Source organism: Camponotus floridanus, unplaced genomic scaffold, assembly GCF_003227725.1.
Source record: "Camponotus floridanus strain SB8 unplaced genomic scaffold, Cflo_v7.5 scaffold79, whole genome shotgun sequence".
NCBI classification, from domain to species: domain Eukaryota; kingdom Metazoa; phylum Arthropoda; class Insecta; order Hymenoptera; family Formicidae; genus Camponotus; species Camponotus floridanus.
Window position 1 is genome coordinate 667331 of NW_020229848.1, and position 20270 is coordinate 687600.

Genomic DNA, 20270 nt, shown 5'->3' on the forward strand with positions numbered 1-20270 from the left:
AAATATATATCCTAGAATGTGTGTTTATTTTAAAAATCCTTGACTATAAAACTGTTTTATATCCTGATCCTTGCTGGAAGGGGATGAAAAAATTATGTGGTAAAGCATGCGTCAAAGTGCATGTATGTAATTAAGGTTTCGTAGAGAATTACGACCTGTGCGAAAATCTTCGTCTTTCATTCACAAGTTTTCGTTAATTTTGTCTCTTTAGAAGTTGATCAATTTGCGTTTTGTACATTTCCTTAATGTCCTCCAGGTCCAGTCGCAGTTCCTGATTCTCTTCAACCTTTTCGCCGTACATTTGTAACAGGGCGTCGTATCTGGTTTGTGTCTCTCTGAGATTTTCGTTAAGTGCCTGCGTTTCCGTGACTTTTATATTCAAATCCTCGACTTTTAAAGTTAACGTTGCCAATTCCGAATTCAACGCATCCCTTTCCGTGTTCCGTCGAGACAAGTCCCATTGAAGCTGCTGTATTTCACCTGTAATATAATGAATAAAATAACAATTGATAACATTGAATATAACAAAGATTACCCTGATGCTATTAAATATACAGGGTTAATTAAATTTAAAAACTAGAGAAGTGGTTATTTCAAAAAAGTAAAAACATTTTCTTTATAAATCGAGTGCGCTCTATCGAATGGTGATATTTTCAACTTCTGATTCCGGCCGGAAATAGACGATTCAGACCGGAAGTGCATTTTTTTAAATGGAACCCCCTATTTTTCATCGCATATTCTTGTAGCTTACCTCAAGAACTTTCCAAAACATTATAATAAATTATTTTTCCATGAAGTACTTTTCGAGTTATGAGGCTTGAAATTATTTCTTAATTTTACGTAAACCATAAAATATCTTGTAAAATATTTATTTTCCGATTATCTTATCTTAATACTTTTATGTACAAAATAATGAGAGAAATCAATTGGTGTAAAAAAAACATACAGTTGTTTTAAAGAAAAAATATGTAATTTGCAATTAACAATTCCATATTTTTTCTTAAAAACAACTGTATGTTTTCTTTATATCAATTGATTCCTCTCATTATTTTGTATATAAAAGTATTAAGGTAAGATAATCGAAAAATGATTATTTTACAAGACATTTTATGATTTATATAAAATTAAGAAATGATTTCAAGTTTCATAACTCAGAAAGTACTCAATAAAAAAATACTTTATTATAGTGTTTTGAAAAGCTCTCGGGGTAAGCTACAAGAATATGCAATGAAAAATAGGGGGCGCTCTATCGTATGGTGATATTTTCAACTTCAGTTGTTTTTAAAAAAAAACATGGAATTGTTAATTGCAAATTACATATTTTTTTCTTAAAGACAACTATGTGTTTTCTTTACACCAATTGATTCCTCTCATTATTTTGTACATAAAAGTATTAAGATAAGATAATCGAAAAATGAATATTTTACAAGATATTTTATGTAAAATTAAGAAATGATTTCAAGTCTCATAACTCGGAAAGTACTCAATGAAAAAATACTTTATTATAGTGTTTTGAAAAGCTCTTGAGTTAAGCTACAAGAATATGCAATGAAAAATAGGGGGTCCTATTTAAAAAAATGCACTTCCGGTCTCAGTCGCCTATTTCCGGCCGGAACCAGAAGTTGAAAATATCACCATTCGAGAGCGCACCTGATTTATGAAAAAAATGTTTTTACTTTTTTGAAATAACCACTTCTCTAGTTTTTAAATGGGTGGTATGTGTGGTCTGAAACACCCTGTATGTATACAATATTTACCATCCCTCTGTTTCAATTGTGCCTGCAAATTTTCAAAGATCGATGTACTGCTTGAACCCGCTCTGATGCTTTCATAGGATATTGGCGGAAATCTTCCAGAGCTATTATCAAATACTGAATCATTAAACTGAAAAAAAGAAAATTTTGTTATGTGATAGTCATCAACTCCATAGTATCGTAATAACATTTATACGTACACCTGGCCAGGCACTATTCGCACTACTAATGGACTCTTGTCCTATACTGAGAGTAGGACTGTATCGTGATTCCTCATCAGTATTTTGCTGCTGTTCCAGTAATGCGTTATTTCTTCTTCGTTCCGCATCGGTGGCTGCCTTCTCCACAGCTAATTTGTTCTCCAATGCATTTATCTCTCTCTTTAATTCTTGCACCTTTTCAGAATGAGTCAGCTCGAGAATTTTTATTGTCTCTTGATGCCTGCAATATGTGAATATGTGATAAATTTGATAACATCATCGTGTTTCAATGTCTATATATTGCAAATACCTACTGTTTATTTTGCTCGGACAATTTCTCAGATTCTTCTTTTAATTTGTCATAAGCTTCTTGCAACTTTGCCTTTTCTTTCTCTTTTAAGTTGAGCTTTGATTCTAACTGCGATTCTTTGGACTTCAAATTCACATTCTCTTCTCTCAAAAGACGATCCATTTCCATTAAATTTTCGACTTTCGATTGTAATTCAATATTTTTCTCCGACAGCATCTTCTCCTGTTTCATGAAACTATTAGATTTATGTAGTAAGCTTGCTTGAAGTTGTTCTAGTTGCCTTAACAGAGGTTTTGTTGCTATTGAGACAGATTCGGATAACTCCTCGCTCCTGGCTTCTGCAGCTTCTAATCGCTTTAGCAATTCGCTATTTTCATGTTTGAGAAACTCTTCCCTTCTACATTACAAAAAGATAAATATTGTGTATTTGAAATAAAAAAATTAGCTATATAATTTCTCTAATATACAGAGTGTCCCAAAAGTCCCGGACCGGTCGAATATTTCATAAACTATGCACTTTAGAAAGAAATGTTTAAGACAAAAGTTGTATAGTTTGAAGAGGGCCATCAGATAGTGGCAATGATTTGACATAAGAGAGTCATTTGAAAGTCACGTGAAGATCACCGTCAATTTCTTAAATGGAACTCCCTATTTTTTATTAAACATTCTAGTAACTCACGTCGAGAGCTTTCCAAAACACTATAATTAAGTTAGTTTTCATTAAGTACTTTCCGTTATGAGGCTTGAAATTATTTCTTAATTTTACATAAACCGTAAAATATCTTGTAAAATATTCATTTTTCGATTATCTTATCTTAATACTTTTATGTACGAAATAATGAGAGGAATCAATTGGTGTAAAGAAAACATACAGTTGTTTTTAAGAAAAAATATGGAATTGTTAATAGCAAATTACATATTTTTTTCTTAGGAACAACTATGTGTTTTCTTTACACCAATTGATTCCTCTCATTATTTTGTATAAAAGTATTAAGGTAAGATAATAAAAAAATGAATATTTTACAAGATATTTTACGGTTTATGTAAAATTAAGAAATTATTTCAAGCCTTATAACTCAAAAAGTACTTAATAAAAAGGTACTTAATTATAGTGTTTTGGAAAGCTCTCGAGATAAGCTACAAGAATATGCAATGAAAAATAGGGGGTTTCATTTAAGAAATTGAAGGTGACCTTTACGTCACCTTTAAATGACTCTCCAAGATCAAATCATTGCCACTATCTGATGGCCCCCTTCCCAAGCCATACAACTTTTGTCTGAAACATTTCTTTCTAAAGTGCATAGTTTATGAAATATTCGACCGGTCCGGATTTTTGGGACACCCTACATATGATATTTACTTGACATGAGCTTCCTCAGCTTGACGGTACTTCAATTTTAAATCCTCCACTTGTGCAAACAGCTGACATGATTCTCCCGCATTATTCACGGCTTCCTTCAATTCCTCTTCCACAGCTAGCAACGTTTCCTTTGTTTCTGTCAACTCTCTATTACAGAGAAATTTTTATTACATACACAGCATTTATTGTATTTATTTTGAAAAATTAATTAATACATCTACTCACACTTTTGCAGCATCCAAGCTTCTTTTATAGGCTTCCATCTTATGTACTGTATTGTCCAATTTTTCTTGTAACGTTAATATCTCCTTCTCTTGCTTCTTCGTTTTCGCCGTCAACGTATGAACGGCCTCTATTTGACTGCGTTCCACTTCCTCTTTCGCGTACAATGATCGTTTTAATCTTTCCAATTCTGTATTCTGCTCTTCTATTTGCTCTCTAAAAAAATGATGATGAATAAGAGAAAATTATGATGTATTAATTATAATTTGCTTCTTATACAGGGTGTTAGAAAAATCTGGAAACGGTCAAATATCTCCGAAAATAGTGGTCCTGTGGGAAAATGTTTCAGACAAAAGTTGTAAGATTTTAAGTGATGCATTACATAGTAATATTACTATGATCTTGAAGAGCGTTGTTAAGGTCACGTGAAGGTCATTTTAAATTTCTTAAATGGAACCCACTATTTTTAATTACATATTCTTGTAGCTTACTTCGAGAGTTTTTCAAAACATTATAATAAAGTATTTCTTCATTGAGTACTTTCCGAGTTATGAGACTTGAAATCATTTCTTAATTTTACATAAACCATAAAATATCTTATAAAATATTCATTTTTCAATTATCTTATCTTAATACTTTTATGTACAAAATAATGAGAGGTATCAATTGGTGTAAAGAAAACACACAGTTGTTTTTAAGAAAAAATATGGAATTGTTGCAAATTATATTTTCAATTCCATATTTTTTCTTAAAAACAACTGTGTGTTTTCTTTACATCAATTGATTTCTCTCATTATTTTGTATATAAAAGTATTAAGGTAAGATAATCGAAAAATGAATATTTTACAAGATATTTTATGGTTTATGTAAAATTAAGAAATGATTTCAAGTCTCATAACTCGGAAAGTACTCAATGAAAAAATACTTTATTATAGTGTTTTGAAAAGCTCTCGAGGTAAGTTACAAGAATATGCAATGAAAAATAGGGGATTCCATTTAAAAAAATGCACTTCCAGTCTGAATCGCCTATTTCCGGCTGGAATCAGAAGTTGAAAATATCACCATTCGATAGAGCGCACCTGATTTATGAAGAAAATTTTTTTACTTTTTTGAAATAACCACTTCTCTAGTTTTTAAATGGATATGGGTGATCTAAAACACCCTGTATATATGTGCATTTTTCTCTACAATTAAAATCGACAAAATAAAAATTAAGATTCAATCCAAGTACTTTTGACTCTTTATCGTTGCATCAGTCTCTTTCTCTTTCACTCGCAACTTTTTTATTATATTACTGTGTTGAAGTTGTTGTTTACTGAGTTTCTCGCCCTCTTCGCGAAGCTCTTTTATGATTTCATCCTTCTCAGCGTTTATACTAGACATTTCCTGCGACGACAAACGCGACGCTGCCTCCAACTTCAATTGGTCTAAATTTTTCCTCAATTGATCGCGCTCTCTTATAGCTTGCTGAAATTTTCTCTCCAACGCTGACAAACGCTGCGTATATTCATCTGTGATTTGATTTATGTTTTGATTCTGCTCCGCATGTTTTTCAAAATTCTCGAGTTGCCTGAAAGGAACGTAGTTATTGATAATACATGTTATTTAAATTTTTCGTTCCAAGATTCCAAGACATGATTACATGATGATCTCACTTCATTAGATTTGCATTCTGCTCGTGTAATTCCATGTTCATTCTGCTCACGTCGATTAACTTTGATTCTCTCGTTTCCAAAATCTCAGTCATCTCCTGCACACGTTTCAATAATTTTTCGATCTCCATATTCGTCTCATCCGATCCTATGCTGATCTCGCTCAACTCCCGGGAATGGCCTCTAGTCTTCAAGGTTTTTGTTAGCAAATCGCTGCCTTTAGTTAACTGTAACTTTGCGGGACTCTGTCGCGATTGAGTCGAACTTGAATCTCCGTTTGGACTATTGACACAAAAACCATTATATATTTATTAATATTATAAAAAAATTATAAACAGATAGACATTATTATACCTGGATATTATCTCAATGTCACTCGATGTTGTGGTTTCCAATTCATCTCCACTTGTATGTCCACTGGCCTGATCGGAACCGATTTTTACCAGATCGGAACGACTGTAAAAGAAGTAAATTTTTTTCTGTTTACAGAATCACTTAATTTGAATAATACATACATACAGGGTGGATCAAAAGTTTGGATACAGTCGAATATTTCATATAGAATGCATTTTAGAACAAAATGCTTTAGACAAAAGTTGTAAGGATTAAAAAGATGCATTTAACTATAATATCTATTTGATATTGAGTAGCGTCGCCAAGGTCAGGGCAAGGTTAACTTGAATTTTTTAAATGGAACCCCCTATTTTTCATTGCATATTCTTATAGCTTACTCGAGAGCTTTCCAAAACACTATAATAAATTATTTTTCCATGAAGTACTTTTCGAGTAACATACAATTGTTTTTAAGAAAAAATATGGAATTGCTAATTGCAAATTATATATTTTTTCTTAGAAACAACTATGTGTTTTCTTTACACCAATTGATTCCTCTCATTATTTTGTACATAAAAGTATTGGACAAGATAATCGAAAAATGAATATTTTACAAGATATTTTACGGTTCATGTAAAATTAAGAAATTACTTCAAGCCTCATAACTCGAAAAGTACTTAATAAAAACTAACTTAATTATAGTGTTTTGGAAAGCTCTCGAGGTAAGCTACAAGAATATGCAATGAAAAAAAGGGGGTTCCATTTAAAAAATTCAAGTTGACCTTGCCCTGACCTTGGCAACGCCACTCAATGTCAAATGGATATTACAGTTAAATACATCTTTTTAATCCTTACAAGTTTTGTCTAAAGGATTTTGTTGCAAAATGCATTCAATACGAGATATTCGACTTTTGGTATCCAGACTTTTGGTCCACCCTGTATATATGTGAATCGAGGAATGTACCTTTCTGACGATATAGGTGAATTTTCCCGCGGTACTTCCGTGCAATGAGCCTCCATATCAATTATTTCACCCTTTTCGACCATGGCATCAGCCAGCATAGTTTTCACGTAAGAACTAGCGGTTAAAGGCGTTTCTAAGATTTTGGGACTATTATTTGTGCAAATCAACGTCGCGTTATCTTCCAAACTGCTCTCTAGCAAGGTTCCTTCTCCGCTCGAATCGGTAGATACTAAATATTGATCGGTGTTACTCTCGATCATCTTTGTATCCTCCACGTTTTCATCAGTTTGAGTATAGTTGTCCGGATCTGGCGGTTCTATAGTAGTTCCCATCAATTGGGAAAAGGTGGAAACGCTCGGTTTTTCGTTCACTCCTTCCAATTGATGGTCCAACTTGCGAATTGGCTGTGTGGTAATTGGCTCGAGTGCTAGATGCAAATTGTGCTTCTCCTTCAATGAGTCAAGACTCAAGTTCAATTTATTCTCGATGCAAGCTTTCGTCAACGTTTGCCTATCATCCGGGCACGAATCGTGCATCCTTGTGGATCCTACATTTACACTCATATCGGCCAATTCCACTTTATTTTGTTGCAATGGCTCGAGTACCGTCATGATCGTACCCTCGGAAGCTGAAGTGTAAGAGTCTTCGGCCAAGCTCACCTCGTCCAGCTCGTCCGCGTCCGGTATCACCTCGACGCTTTCCGGGGAAGTTTTCGAGCTATCCATCATCATTTGCGACGAGTGCTTGCTCGTGTCCAAGCTGGGAAACACATTGGGCGACGGTGTGCTATCGACGCTGCAAGGATACGAATTGGTATTCAACGTTTTCACCTCTTCCATGGGAGATTCGTAGGGAGAGATGTCGGACGAGGACGCTTCGAATTGATCTCTTGGCGGTTGTAATAACAAATCCGTGCAATCTACGCATGGAGTGGCACATTCGTCTACATCTAAAACAGGAGAGGATTCGGAATTCTTTGGATCTATCGGAGATAGATAGGGACTGCTGTCGCTCTTCCAATCTCCCAAAACTTCCACGGAACTCGGGGACGTTACCAGACTGTCCGGCAAAATCTCAACCGATTCGGAATTTACCTTGATCCCAATGAGGGAGGGACTTAGGGAATTGGTAACAGAATTGAGGTCTGACTCTGGCGTGGTTGTACAATCAGTGTTGGATTGAGAACCAAGTATCTCCACGCTTTCCAAGCTCTTCTTATCACTCTCGGAGGAGACTGGATTGGCTACCATACGAGACACGTTGGTGAGACTCGATGTTTGATTAGTATCACTGCTTCCTAGTGTCTCATTATGATGCTCTCCTTCTTCAGTGCTGCTTGTTGCAGAATCATTATCAATATCCGTTACATGGTACACTTGTTCCAAATCTAAACTGGCACTTTTAATTATATTCTTTTTGGTAGGAGCAATATCGTCTAGGGACAATTGTTCCGATGATGTGTAAGATTCCGATGCACTTTTATCATTAAATTCTTGAGATATGTTACGATTTATATTTACAGATTCACTGGCAACACTAGACTCTTCTTCATTTTCAATATATACAGATTCATCCTTTGTTATCGTAGGCTTTATATCTTTTGTCACCAATTTTTCAGGAACAGAAGTAGAGGACACCATCTCGCATTGTTGCTCATCTTGTCTGGCAGTACTTTGCAAGGACTTGGAATGCTTAACAATCTTCTTTGCATTGTCTACAGTTCTTGGAGGCTCAAAAAACGAACCAGTAAAGCTACCCCAGATACTGCTTGAATTTTGTTGTTTTTGTGAACTATCATCACGTCTGCTTTCTTCATTTTGCAATCCCCAGGCTGCAAAAAACTCCGAAGTTTCGTCCGTGTGCGATTGAATAACCTTTGGTTCCTCCTCCTTAATATCCAAGGCCTTATCTATGGTTTTCTGAGCTCCCTTTAGAGCAGATTTTGCCAAATTGGCGAATCCTGTAGCATCAAACCAACTCATGTTCTATACCTAAGATAAAGAAAACAATACATAAATTTCTGGCTCCATTCTTCTAGTTGTATATACATATTTTTAATAAAAATGAATCTTTAGAGTACTTGTAAATATTGCTTACATCAACTTTCTGCAATATTAATAAATTAATTCAACAAAAATTCTTGAGGAAGGATCAAAAGATGATCCGAAACGTTCGCTTTTTGTTATTGTAATGAGTTTGTAATAAATTAATATTGAAAAAAGAAAGAAGTGTTGTTGCTTCTCTGCGCTTCAACTACCATGTTGGTTCTTATGCCATTTTCTTTTTAATTTTTTAAAAAATTCTTGTGCATTATTTAAATATATATTAATTATTAAATATATATTATTATAAATATTATTATTATTTATTATTTAAATATATATTATTATAAATTATTTAAATAGATACTTGACATAGATGACTTGAACGATATAAAATTAATATCACAAGATATGTACGTAGCATGTAATATTTTCATAATCATCCACAAGTTCTCAGAAACGTTTAGGGATCTATTAAAAATTCTTGTGTATTATTTAAATATATATTATTAAATATATATTATTATAAATATTATTATTTGTTATTTAAATATATATTATTATAAATTATTTAAATAGATATTTGACATAGATAACTTGAACGATATAAAATTAATATCACAAGATATTTACGTAGCATGTAATATTTTCATAATCATCCACAAGCTCTCAGAAACGTTTAGGGATCTATTACGAGACGTTCATAATCGTCCACAAGTTCTCAGAACCGTTTAGGGATCTATTAAAAATTCTTGTGTATTATTTAAATATATATTATTAAATATATATTATTATAAATATTATTATTTATTATTTAAATATATATTATTATAAATTATTTAAATAGATACTTGACATAGATGACTTGAACGATATAAAATTAATATCACAAGATATGTACGTAGCATGTAATATTTTCATAATCATCCACAAGCTCCCAGAAACATTTAGGAATCTATCACGATTGCACTTTATGTGACACTCCCTCATACGTTCGTATTTATCGAGATGAACATACATGACATCCTCCAAAGTAACGATCGTGACAGCGAGACACGCTCGCGTTTTTTTTTCTCCTTTACTGATCGCAGCTGACCTGCGTGCGATTAACTGTCAAAATGCACTTGGTAGCAGCCGACATATTCGTGACGACAAGTCGTGCGTGCGTGGTTATTGCAGTGTTGTCAACCTAAGCTCTGTATTTTTATTCCTGAACTTTCTGCACCGAAAATGAGATAGAGCTATACTTGGAGGTCGGAGAAAAAGAGAGGAGAAACAAAAAGTGCAGTTCGCGAAAAAAACAAACAAACGTCTATTACATATTTATGGCTCTCGCACGCAGCGTGGCAACGGTAGCCAATCAATTTGACGCTTTTCCACAAGAGCGAAGAATCGATTGGCTACTGCGTTATCTTTTTTCGTACGTTGTTTATTTGGTTTCAATTTTACAAATTTCTCGATTGAGAGCTCCCTACAGAATTTTTACGATCCAACGATTCTGCAAAAAATTTATTCTACGCTATAATAATATAAATATAAATTAATGTTATTAATATTATTCATATTATTAATATTATTAATATTATCAATTATTAATATTAATAAAATTAATATAAATTTCTCGAATGTCAAAATTGCATTCAGATCAGCTGTTCGCTTTCCTCGCCCGTCTTTTTGCTCCTGATATTTAATTTACAGATATTTTTTTATCTCATTTATTTAATATTGCATCATTTATACTTTGTATTTCTTTTTTTTTCTTGAGGCAGAATTTATATTTAATTTTAACAAGGAAAGTATCAAGCATAAATTACAAACAAACCTCTAATTACATATTTATGGCTTTCGCACGCAGCGTGGCAACGGTAGCCAATCAATTTGACGCTTTTCCACAAGAGCGAAGAATCGATTGGCTGCTACGTTATCTTTTTTTGTACGTTGTTTATCTTGGTTTCAATTTTACAAATTTCTCGATTGAGAGCTCCCTGCAGAATTTTTACGATCCAACGATTCTGCAAAAAATTTATTCCACGCTATAATAATATAAATATAAATTAATGTTATTAATATTATTCATATTATTCATATTATTCATATTATCAATTATTAATATTAATAAAATTAATATAAATTTCTCGAATGTCAAAATTGCATTCAGATCAGCTGTTTGCTTTCCTCGCCCATCTTTTTGCTCCTGATATTTAATTTACAGATATTTTTTGATCTCATTTATTTAATATTGCATCATTTATACTCTGAATTTCTTTTTTTCTTTAAGTAGAATTTATATTTAATTATTTAATATTGATATTTATATTATTATTTAATTCAATTTTAACAAGGGAAGAATCAAGCATAAATTATTAAAAAAAGCAGCTTATTTATTTTTTTATAGCTAATTGCAAATTGATAAATTATTTGTTTATGCGCCGAAGATATTGAAATAGATAAATAAATGAGTATCGAAATATGTTGGATGCATACTGGAAATAAAATGTGTAGATCTTGTCTTTTTGTCTCAGCTTGACTTTAACAAAAATTATGTTCGGGTCAACCTGTCTTACTAGATCGGCCATTTACAAGTCAGAAAAGCGAAATGTTTCTGATATTATCGATACTACGACTGAAGAGGCCCGTTTGAGTGGCCTTATTCTCAACAGCTCCAGTGGCGCAATTGGTTAGCGCACGGTACTTATAAGACAGTGTTCGTGAGCAATGCCGGGGTTGTGAGTTCGAGCCTCACCTGGAGCATTTTTTTTATCATTTCTACCGATGTCCCGACGCATAATAATATGTGAATCGATTGTTTTGTAATTTCTCGCATTTTTTAACGCATACGATATCAATTATTATTATTAAATGTATAATAAAATATACCCAGCAAACACCAAATAATAGTTATATAACTGTTGGTTATAATTTCCCACTCAACAATATAACTGTTACATAACAGTTACATAACATCTAACAGTTATATTGTTAAGTGAGAAATTACAACTAACAATTATGTAAATGTTATTTGGTATTTGCGGGGGGGTTAAAAAAATAGCGCTTACATTTTATTAATTTATTAATTTATATATTTTATATATTTTATTAATTTATATATTTTATATATTTTATTAATTTATATATATTAATTTATATATTTTATTAATTTATTAATTTATATAAAATATTTTCTTAATAGAGGAAAAAATTAACGGCGCAAAAAGAAACATAACGCCGGTGATGTCAGACTAAAATCTGGAAATGGATGAACCGTGTGATCGTATGCAAGTCACAGAAGGAGAAAGAGAGAGAAAGAGAGAGAGGCACTTTGACCCAAATTGACCGAGATACGTATAATGGGGAGAGAGAGGACGACATATCTCGCCGTTATCGTTATTAATGGCAGCCGCGTTAAAATCGAGGATGCGAACGATGTTTTATGCTAAGTACTCGATCGTCAAGCAAATCACGAAACCTATTAAATGGACCGACCACCGATGTTCGCGTTGATGCTTGTTCATCGGTCGGTGAGGAACAATGACCACATCGGGGTCCGGTTTCGTAAAGGTGTGTTAAGCTTTAAAAGCCCACCCGCAATTTCATCAGTCGTCAGTTGCATTCCGCTATTCAAATTGAAAATGTCTCGACCGTGTTATGATTCTCGGTACAAAATGTATTCGACGCAGGTGACTATCTTGAAATTTCCTTCAACTATAATTTTTTATAATTTTTACAATTTATAACATTTTTATATTCTTTTATCATTTTTTTATATTACATTTTTTATAATTTTTTTATAATATATTTTTTATAATATTTATATCTAATTTTCACTCCTAGTATATTGAAAAAAAAATTGGTTTGTCTAGCACTAAGTTGAAAAATTTAAATTGTATCAATTGCAAGAAATAAAATTTTAATTATTTTATACTCATGTATTCGTGTTGTGATGTGTAATACACAAATTAAATAATTTATTAAATTAAACGCGATTCAAGTATTTTGATTCGAGGTGATGCTTGTAGATATATCGATGGCTCTTCTTCGTCAGCGCGATGTCCTCGGGGAATTTTGCAGAGGGATTAGAATCTCGGGACGCGGTCTTTGTAAATTTCCATCGTAGATACAACATGTCTAAGGTAGCGTTACTTCAGAACGACGGCTATTTACCTCCAGCTCCGATTCCGGATTTCTCCTTGCCGGAAGTGATCGATAATAGAAATGTGGTAGGAACAAACGAGATTAGAAACTATTCCAATGCACTGTATCATCTCCCTGACCGGGATTCCTTGCGAGCCCTCACGCGCAAGGGTTTGCAAGACACGAGGTATCTAGGGAGCGCCGGGTTACAGGCACCCCAACATCATCGTCGACCCACTTTTCCGCAAGGCAAACACTCTCGACAGACTACAACCCAGTCTCCTCATCCTCCTCCTTCTCATCCTGCTCTCGAAACACCGACAAATCACATCAACGTGGAAGAGATGTCTTGTCAGAACGCGGGAGAATTGTTCTTCAGGTAATCTGGGACACTTTATTACGACCCGACTCTCAGCATTGGGTTCCTTTTCTCACACATTTTTTACATATAATTTTACAATAGAACAAAACAAGAGAGATTAAACCTAACTAATAGATTAGAATAATTGATTATTAAACTTGAACAAGCTTATCGAGTTATTCGAGTTAGATTTGGGTTATTTTTTACATGTGTATCACACGGTTGGGACTATCACAGAGCATCCATCAAAGCACCGAGAAACTTGGCTCCGCCGGTGATAGATAACGTGATGCGTGAAACCTGTCAAGTGGCAGCAGCCAGGGATTCTTATCGCATTAATTTCGAGAGGGATCAGGTCTGGAATTGCGGGGTCGTTGATTGTTCCGTGGACGGCAACCGATCGTACTGTCTCGAGCTGAGATTCCCAGTGATTTCCGGTCTGCGTTTGAGGGACGACTACAGGGTGACTTTGCGATGTAAAACGCAGGACAGAATCGCGTATCATACGAAGCGGATCAGCGTGAAACCTTTGGAAGTGTAAGAAATACGTCGTTTATCTTCCGGTGGAAGGCGGCAAAAATGAGAGTTTTCATCTGATGGGAAATGCTGAGTTATATTCAGATATACATCCCAACAAACACCATATATAACCATTAACAGTTATAACTGTTAGTTATAATTTCCTACTCAACGATAGAATTTTTACATGTTATGTAACAGTTATATTGTTGAGTGAGAAATTACAACTAACAATTATATAAATGTGACTTGGTGTTTGCTGGGATATATACAGGGTGGTTTAAAAGTCTGGAAACGGTCAATTATTTCCGAAAATAGTGATCCTGTGGAAAAGTGTTTCAGACAAAAGTTGTAGGGTTTTAAATGACGCATTATAAAGTAATATGACTTTGAGGAGTGTTGTTATGGTCACGTCAAGATCACCTTCAATTTCTTAAACAGAACCCCCTATTTTTTATTACATATTCTTGTAGTTTATCTCGAAAGCTTTCCGAAACACTATAATTAAGTTAGTTTTCATTAAGTACTTTCTGAATTATGAGGCTTGAAATCATTTCTTAATTTTACATAAACCGTAAAATATCTTGTAAAATATTCATTTTTCGATTATCTTACCTTAATACTTTTATGTACAAAATAATGAGAAGAATCAATTGGTGTAAAGAAACACATAGTTGTTTCGAAGAAAAAAATATGTAATATACAATTAACAATTACATATTTTTTCTTAAAAATAACTATGTGTTTTCTTCACATCAATGATTGATTCTTCTCATTATTTTGTACATAAAAGTATTAAGGTAAGATAATCAAAAAATGAATATTTTATGGTTTATGTAAAATTAAGAAATGATTTCAAGTAGTCTCATAACACGGAAAGTACTCAATGAAAAAATACTTTATTATAAAAGCGAGAGTTTTGAAAAGCTCTCGAGGTAAGCTACAAGAATATGTAATTAAAAATAGAAGGTTCCATTTAAGAAATTTAAAATAACCTTCACGTGACCTTAACAACACTTTTCAAGGTAATAGTAATATTACTGTGTAATGCGTCACTTAAAATCTTACAACTTTTGTCTGAAACATTTTCCCACAGAACCATTATTTTCAGAGATAACTGACAGTTTCCAGACTTTTAAACCACCCTGTATATGTTGCTTTCAGGAAAGCGAGAAACGTTCCGAGCATGTTAAACGGCGGTTCCAAGAACGCTCTGGATGTGGATGTTGGACTGTTTAGGAAGACTTACAACTCGGAAAACATTTTCGACACAAGGATACAATCAGGCGGTACTGTCATCCTCGGCGAAGAGATTTTGCTGCGCGTGTTAGTCAACGGTGACGACGGTAAGCGCATTAGAGCGCTGAGTAGCACAGTGATAGGATCGTACACATTTTTATTCCTTTAGTAAGACGAATGGTGTTTCTGAAACTCCGACAGGGATATTTGTATAATTTGCAGTCTCCTAAATCGATAAGTTTAGCCGAAGAAAAACACGTAACAAAGATATTAGATATTAGTTAATTTAGTATAATTTTATTAAATTATATGTATAATATATATATAGGGTGTTTTTCGTTTTAATGGCCTCAAGCAAATATCTCGAAAATATGAAAAATATGGAAAAACATACGTTTCAGACAAAAGTTGTTTGGTTCGAAGGGGAATATAAAATGATGTCATTGGTTTGATCTTGAGTGAATGTGTGAAGGTTATATGGAGTTCAACTTTGTTTTTTTAAATGCAATCCCTTATTTTTTATTCCATATTCTTGTAGCTTACCTCGAGAGCTTCTCAAAACACTATAATAAAGTATTTTTTTATTAAGTACTTTTCGAGTTATGAGAAAGAATTAAAATAATATTTCTTAATTTTATATAAACTACAAAATATCTCGTAAAATATTTATTTTTCGATGATCTTAACTCAATATTTCTATGCACAAAATAATGAGAGGAAGCAATTGATGTAAAAACCATATTATTGTTTAGAAAAAAATGTAATTTGCAATTAACAGTTGCATATTTTTTCTTGAAAACAACTATGTGTTTTCTTGATATCAATTAATTCCTCTCATTATTTTGTGCATAAAAGTATTGAGGTAAGATAATCGAAAAATGAATATTTTACGAAATATTTTATAGTTTCTATAAAATTAAGAAATCAATTAAGCTTCACAACTCGAAAAGTACTTCATGAAAAAATACTTTGTTATAGTGTTTTGAAAAGCTCTCGAAATAAGCTACAAAAATATGCAATGAAAATAGAGGATTCTATTTAAAAAAAATAAAGTTGAACTCCATATAATCTTGGCACGTTCACTCAAGATCAGACCAATGACATCATCTTATGTCTTTCTTTGAACCAAACAACTTTTGTCTGAAACATTTTTCCGTATCTTTCATGTTTTTCGAGATATTTGCCTGAGGCGATTAAAATGAAACACCCTGTAATAATTAATACAAAATACCTTAATTATACGATTTCAATTTTTACTTTTATCCAAGGCTGGCGATACTCCAAGATTGGTCAAGTGACGATGCACTATGTGGAAGGCAGACAGCAACAGAAGGTTGTCAACAGCCTGTGGATCCTGAACGAGGAGGGTTGCTTAAATTCAGATGTACGCGAAATCTGTCCTCGGGAACAGTATATGGCCTCGTCATTGGAGAGCTACCTAATCTTCCAGGCATTTATGTTCGAGGGGATGAAGGAGACCGACGAAATTTCTCTCACCGTGAAGGCGATGGCGTGTCTGGAGCCTGCGGATTGCGTCCTGGATTGTCCTGCCGGCCACGTTAGACGCGCCAGGAATGTTCCAGATGGAAACAATACCGCCGAATGGCAGGATGACATAATCCTGCGAGTGCTTCTTCCAAAATACGAATCACGCGTCTCGCAAAATTATTATTTAGCGACCCTGTTGTTGGCGGTGACGTTACTCGCGCTAATCGCATTATTGCGGATCATTAAGACTTCGCTTCGCCAAAGGATAAAATCCTGAATAATGTTTAATAAACATAAAACGAAAAATGTCATGTATATTGATGATTGCTAATATATCATATAATAATTTTTCATTTATTTTAATATTATATTTTTATTTATGACTGTCGCAATTTTATAGGAAGTTTCAATAATAATTATACAACGCTGATATTGATATTTGATCTCATGAGACGCGATTTGGCATCTCCCACGCATCCAGCTCGGAGCACAGCTTTAATCCAACCGCAAACAATGCGAGAGACGCGAATACGCTTCTCATGAACGGATCCCTGCTCAGAGTGTACACCATGCAAGCCAGAGAGCACGTGCATACGTCTTCGAAATAGTTGAAGCCCTTTGTCAGATAATAATAATCTACGACCCGCTGCCGTTCCTTCAATTTGCGCATGAAGCGTTCTGTAATACGAAGGAATTTCCATTTATAAAATGCAAAATGATAAATGTATAAAAAAACGATACGTATAGATTTCCTTAAGAAGAAGAAAAAAAAGAAGAAAAAGAAGAATTAATTTTAAAAAACCAGAAATTGAAAATATCACCATCCGATAGAGCGACATGCGCTCTATCGAATGGTGATATTTTCAACTTCTGGTTCCGGCCAGAAATAGGCGATTAAAATCGGAAGTGCATTTTTTTAAATGGAACCCCCTATTTTTCATATTTTTGCATATTCTTGTAGCTTACCTCGAGAGCTTCCCAAAACACTATAATAAAATATTTTTCCAGTACTTTTTGAAGTACTTTTCGAGTTATGAGGCTTGAAATCATTTCTTAATTTTACATAAACCATAAAATGTCTTGTAAAATAATCATTTTTCAATTATCTTATCTCAATACTTTTATATACAAAATAATGAGAAGAATCAATTGATATAAAGAAAACATACAGTTGTTTTTAAGAAAAAATATGGAATTGTTAATTGCAAATTACATATTTTTTCTTAACACCCTGTATAAAGTTTTTTTTTCCTGAAAATAAGCTAACTCGCCTTTCTGCTTCTTTACCAAAGGGCACGTCTCATCGCAAACATCTGCAGTTACAGGTTTGCGCGAGACGATTCGCTTCACTTTGGTAGGTACTTCTTCTTCTTCAGCTCGTCGTTCTTCAGGCTCTATATCGCGATCGATTTTCTCATACACCGCATTCCTGGGAATTTCTGGACGCATCTCCCTCGGCTCCTTCGGAATTTCCCTCGCTATTATGGCGGGCAGAAACTCCTGCAATTCCTCGTCGATAAATTTTTCATAGTCAGTAAGGCCTTCCTCGTCTTCGTCATATTCTACAGGCTTTTCTGGTTCAACTGGAATTATTATTTGAAATTAGCGTCAAGCGAATTTCTTTAAGAAAATTTATTACTCTTAATTACAATACTCTTCTAATTCTCGCGGCAATTCCAGCTCGATCTTTGCGGTGCGCTCGATTTCATCTTCATCGAGGATTTCAGGTTTTTCAACCGGTATTTCTTCCGCTACAGTTGTTTCAATCACTAATTCCTCTTCTTTAATTAAATCGATTTTTTCTTCATCACGATCTTCATCATAATCCCTTTCAACCGGGATGACAGCTCGTTCCTGAAGGATCGCAGCTTCCTGGACGATCTCTTCTTCTTTAACCAAATCGAGTTTTTCATCATCATGATCCGCTATCCTTTCTGTCGGGATTACTGGTTCCTGGACAATCGGCAGTTCTTTTTCTTCAACTAAATCGATCTTCTCATCATCACGATCTGTTATCCTTTCGGTTGGAATGACAGCTGGTTCCTGGACAATCGGGAATTCCTCTTCAATTAAATCGATTTCCTCTTCATCACGATCTGCTATCCTTTCGGTTGGAATGACAGCTGGTTCCTGGACAATCGGGAATTCCTCTTCAATTAAATCGATTTCCTCTTCATCACGATCTGCTATCCTTTCTGTTGGAATGACAGCTGGTTCCTGGACAATTTTTATTTCCTCGACTTCTTCTTGGATAGGTTTTACTTCGACGATATCTTCTATCGCTTTAAATGGTATCTCTTCAATTTTTTCATCATAATCGGTTGGCCTTTCATAGACTACGTCGATCACATCTTCTTGTACTTCTTGGGTAACATCCGGTCGTGGATATACAGGCGGAAAAATTTCATCCAACAGCCAAGGATCTTTCTCGACTATTTTATAGAGATAAGAATTAAAATTCTTTTTTTTTTTCAAAAAAAAAAATTGTTGATAACGCGTTTTAAACAACCAAGGGGCTTTCTTGATTATTTTATTTTGTAAAAATAAGAATTGAAATTTTGTTTCCAAAAAAAACTTGTTAATAACGCGTTTAAAAATATTTTATAAAATGATGTACTTGCTGCACGAATGTATTTCTTCACTGTAGGACAAGTTGGAGGACACTCATTTCTTACAGATTCACTGGACATTTAGAAATTATATATAATGCCCTGTTTCTGTACCGTATTACATATTTATATATGAAATAAATTTTATGATGCGATGAAATTAAAGAAATGTGATGTACATATTCTCAATTTTCTATTCTTCAACATCATCTATTCGCTTCTCTTATCTATTATAAAGTTGACAAGCAATTTTGACATTCAAGATAATTGATTTATAATTGATTTGTCCCTATATTCATTTCATAGATTCCTAAAGTTTTCGACAAGCAAACGAAACGATGACTTCATCCTTGGAAAGCGTTCCAGATTACTTACAAAAATATATATTCCCCATTTTATTAAGTGCAATGGAAGAGATGTTAGTTGAAGCAGATCGTCGAAATGCTTTAGACGTATGAAATTATTTTTAGATAATTGTACTATTTAGATACTTTTTCAAAATATACCATGCTTTACAGACACATAAATGTTCCTTCAATGGATTGGATTATCTCGCAGAGATCCTTTGGAATCGAAATTCGCGTCATCCAAGTAGATTGTGTACATGGCTAAAAGTGTTTGACATACCGCAATTTAAACTATGGCTAAAATCACAGTAAGAGAAGAAAATATCCTTCCCTTTCTTAATATGAATTTTCTTGAAATTATTTTTTAATTATTTTTTAATTATTTTTCTTGAAATTATTTTTTAATTATTTTCTAGTCCTAGGCCAATTTATCCAAAATCATGGCTGTGGAGTAAAGAAGAAGCTGCTTTATATATACAAAGATATGTTCGTGGTTGGCTCGTTAGAAAAAGAGCAGACGTTGAGGAGATGCGCCAATTTTGGAAGGTATCCTTATGATTGAAAGGAAAGACATAAAATATATATAATGACTTTCATAAATTGTAGGTCATGCGTACAGAGAAAATGGACAATTCTCCTTCCAAACTTGATTATACTTGATTATACTTTTAATAAAGCAGAGCTTTAACAGTGTTGGATTGTTCATTATATATATATATATATTTTTTTTTTTATCGCT

At 33.6% G+C, this 20270-nt stretch overlaps 4 protein-coding genes and 1 non-coding gene across 5 annotated transcripts; 3 read left to right on the plus strand and 2 right to left on the minus strand.

The window, feature by feature from the left end:
• Positions 1-193: 193 nt before the first annotated feature.
• LOC105258976 (TATA element modulatory factor) lies at positions 194-8777 on the minus strand. Its single transcript, XM_025414177.1, has 10 exons — positions 6796-8777; positions 5853-5954; positions 5502-5780; positions 5078-5416; positions 3850-4062; positions 3625-3771; positions 2269-2661; positions 1955-2195; positions 1758-1884; positions 194-480 (listed from the first exon to the last, which is right to left on the minus strand). The coding sequence occupies exons 1-10, from the start codon at positions 8775-8777 to the stop codon at positions 194-196; spliced, it is 4110 nt and encodes a 1369-aa protein (XP_025269962.1).
• A 2719-nt stretch (positions 8778-11496) lies between these two features.
• Trnai-uau lies at positions 11497-11588 on the plus strand. The gene is given in 2 exon segments: positions 11497-11534; positions 11553-11588. It is a non-coding gene; the product is annotated as a tRNA-Ile (tRNA).
• Positions 11589-12300: 712 nt separating this feature from the next.
• LOC105258970 lies at positions 12301-16996 on the plus strand. The gene is made up of 5 exons (XM_011270583.3): positions 12301-12514; positions 12854-13347; positions 13567-13866; positions 15013-15194; positions 16356-16996. The coding sequence occupies exons 1-5, from the start codon at positions 12311-12313 to the stop codon at positions 16850-16852; spliced, it is 1677 nt and encodes a 558-aa protein (XP_011268885.1). The 5' UTR covers positions 12301-12310; the 3' UTR covers positions 16853-16996.
• LOC112639612 (uncharacterized protein F23F12.8-like) lies at positions 16959-19265 on the minus strand. Its single transcript, XM_025414170.1, has 4 exons — positions 19251-19265; positions 18225-19149; positions 17847-18158; positions 16959-17253 (listed from the first exon to the last, which is right to left on the minus strand). The coding sequence occupies exons 1-4, from the start codon at positions 19263-19265 to the stop codon at positions 17021-17023; spliced, it is 1485 nt and encodes a 494-aa protein (XP_025269955.1). The 3' UTR covers positions 16959-17020.
• Positions 19266-19331: 66 nt separating this feature from the next.
• LOC112639617 (IQ domain-containing protein K-like) lies at positions 19332-20252 on the plus strand. The gene is made up of 3 exons (XM_025414179.1): positions 19332-19636; positions 19703-19839; positions 19948-20252. The coding sequence occupies exons 1-3, from the start codon at positions 19523-19525 to the stop codon at positions 20087-20089; spliced, it is 393 nt and encodes a 130-aa protein (XP_025269964.1). The 5' UTR covers positions 19332-19522; the 3' UTR covers positions 20090-20252.
• Positions 20253-20270: the final 18 nt, after the last annotated feature.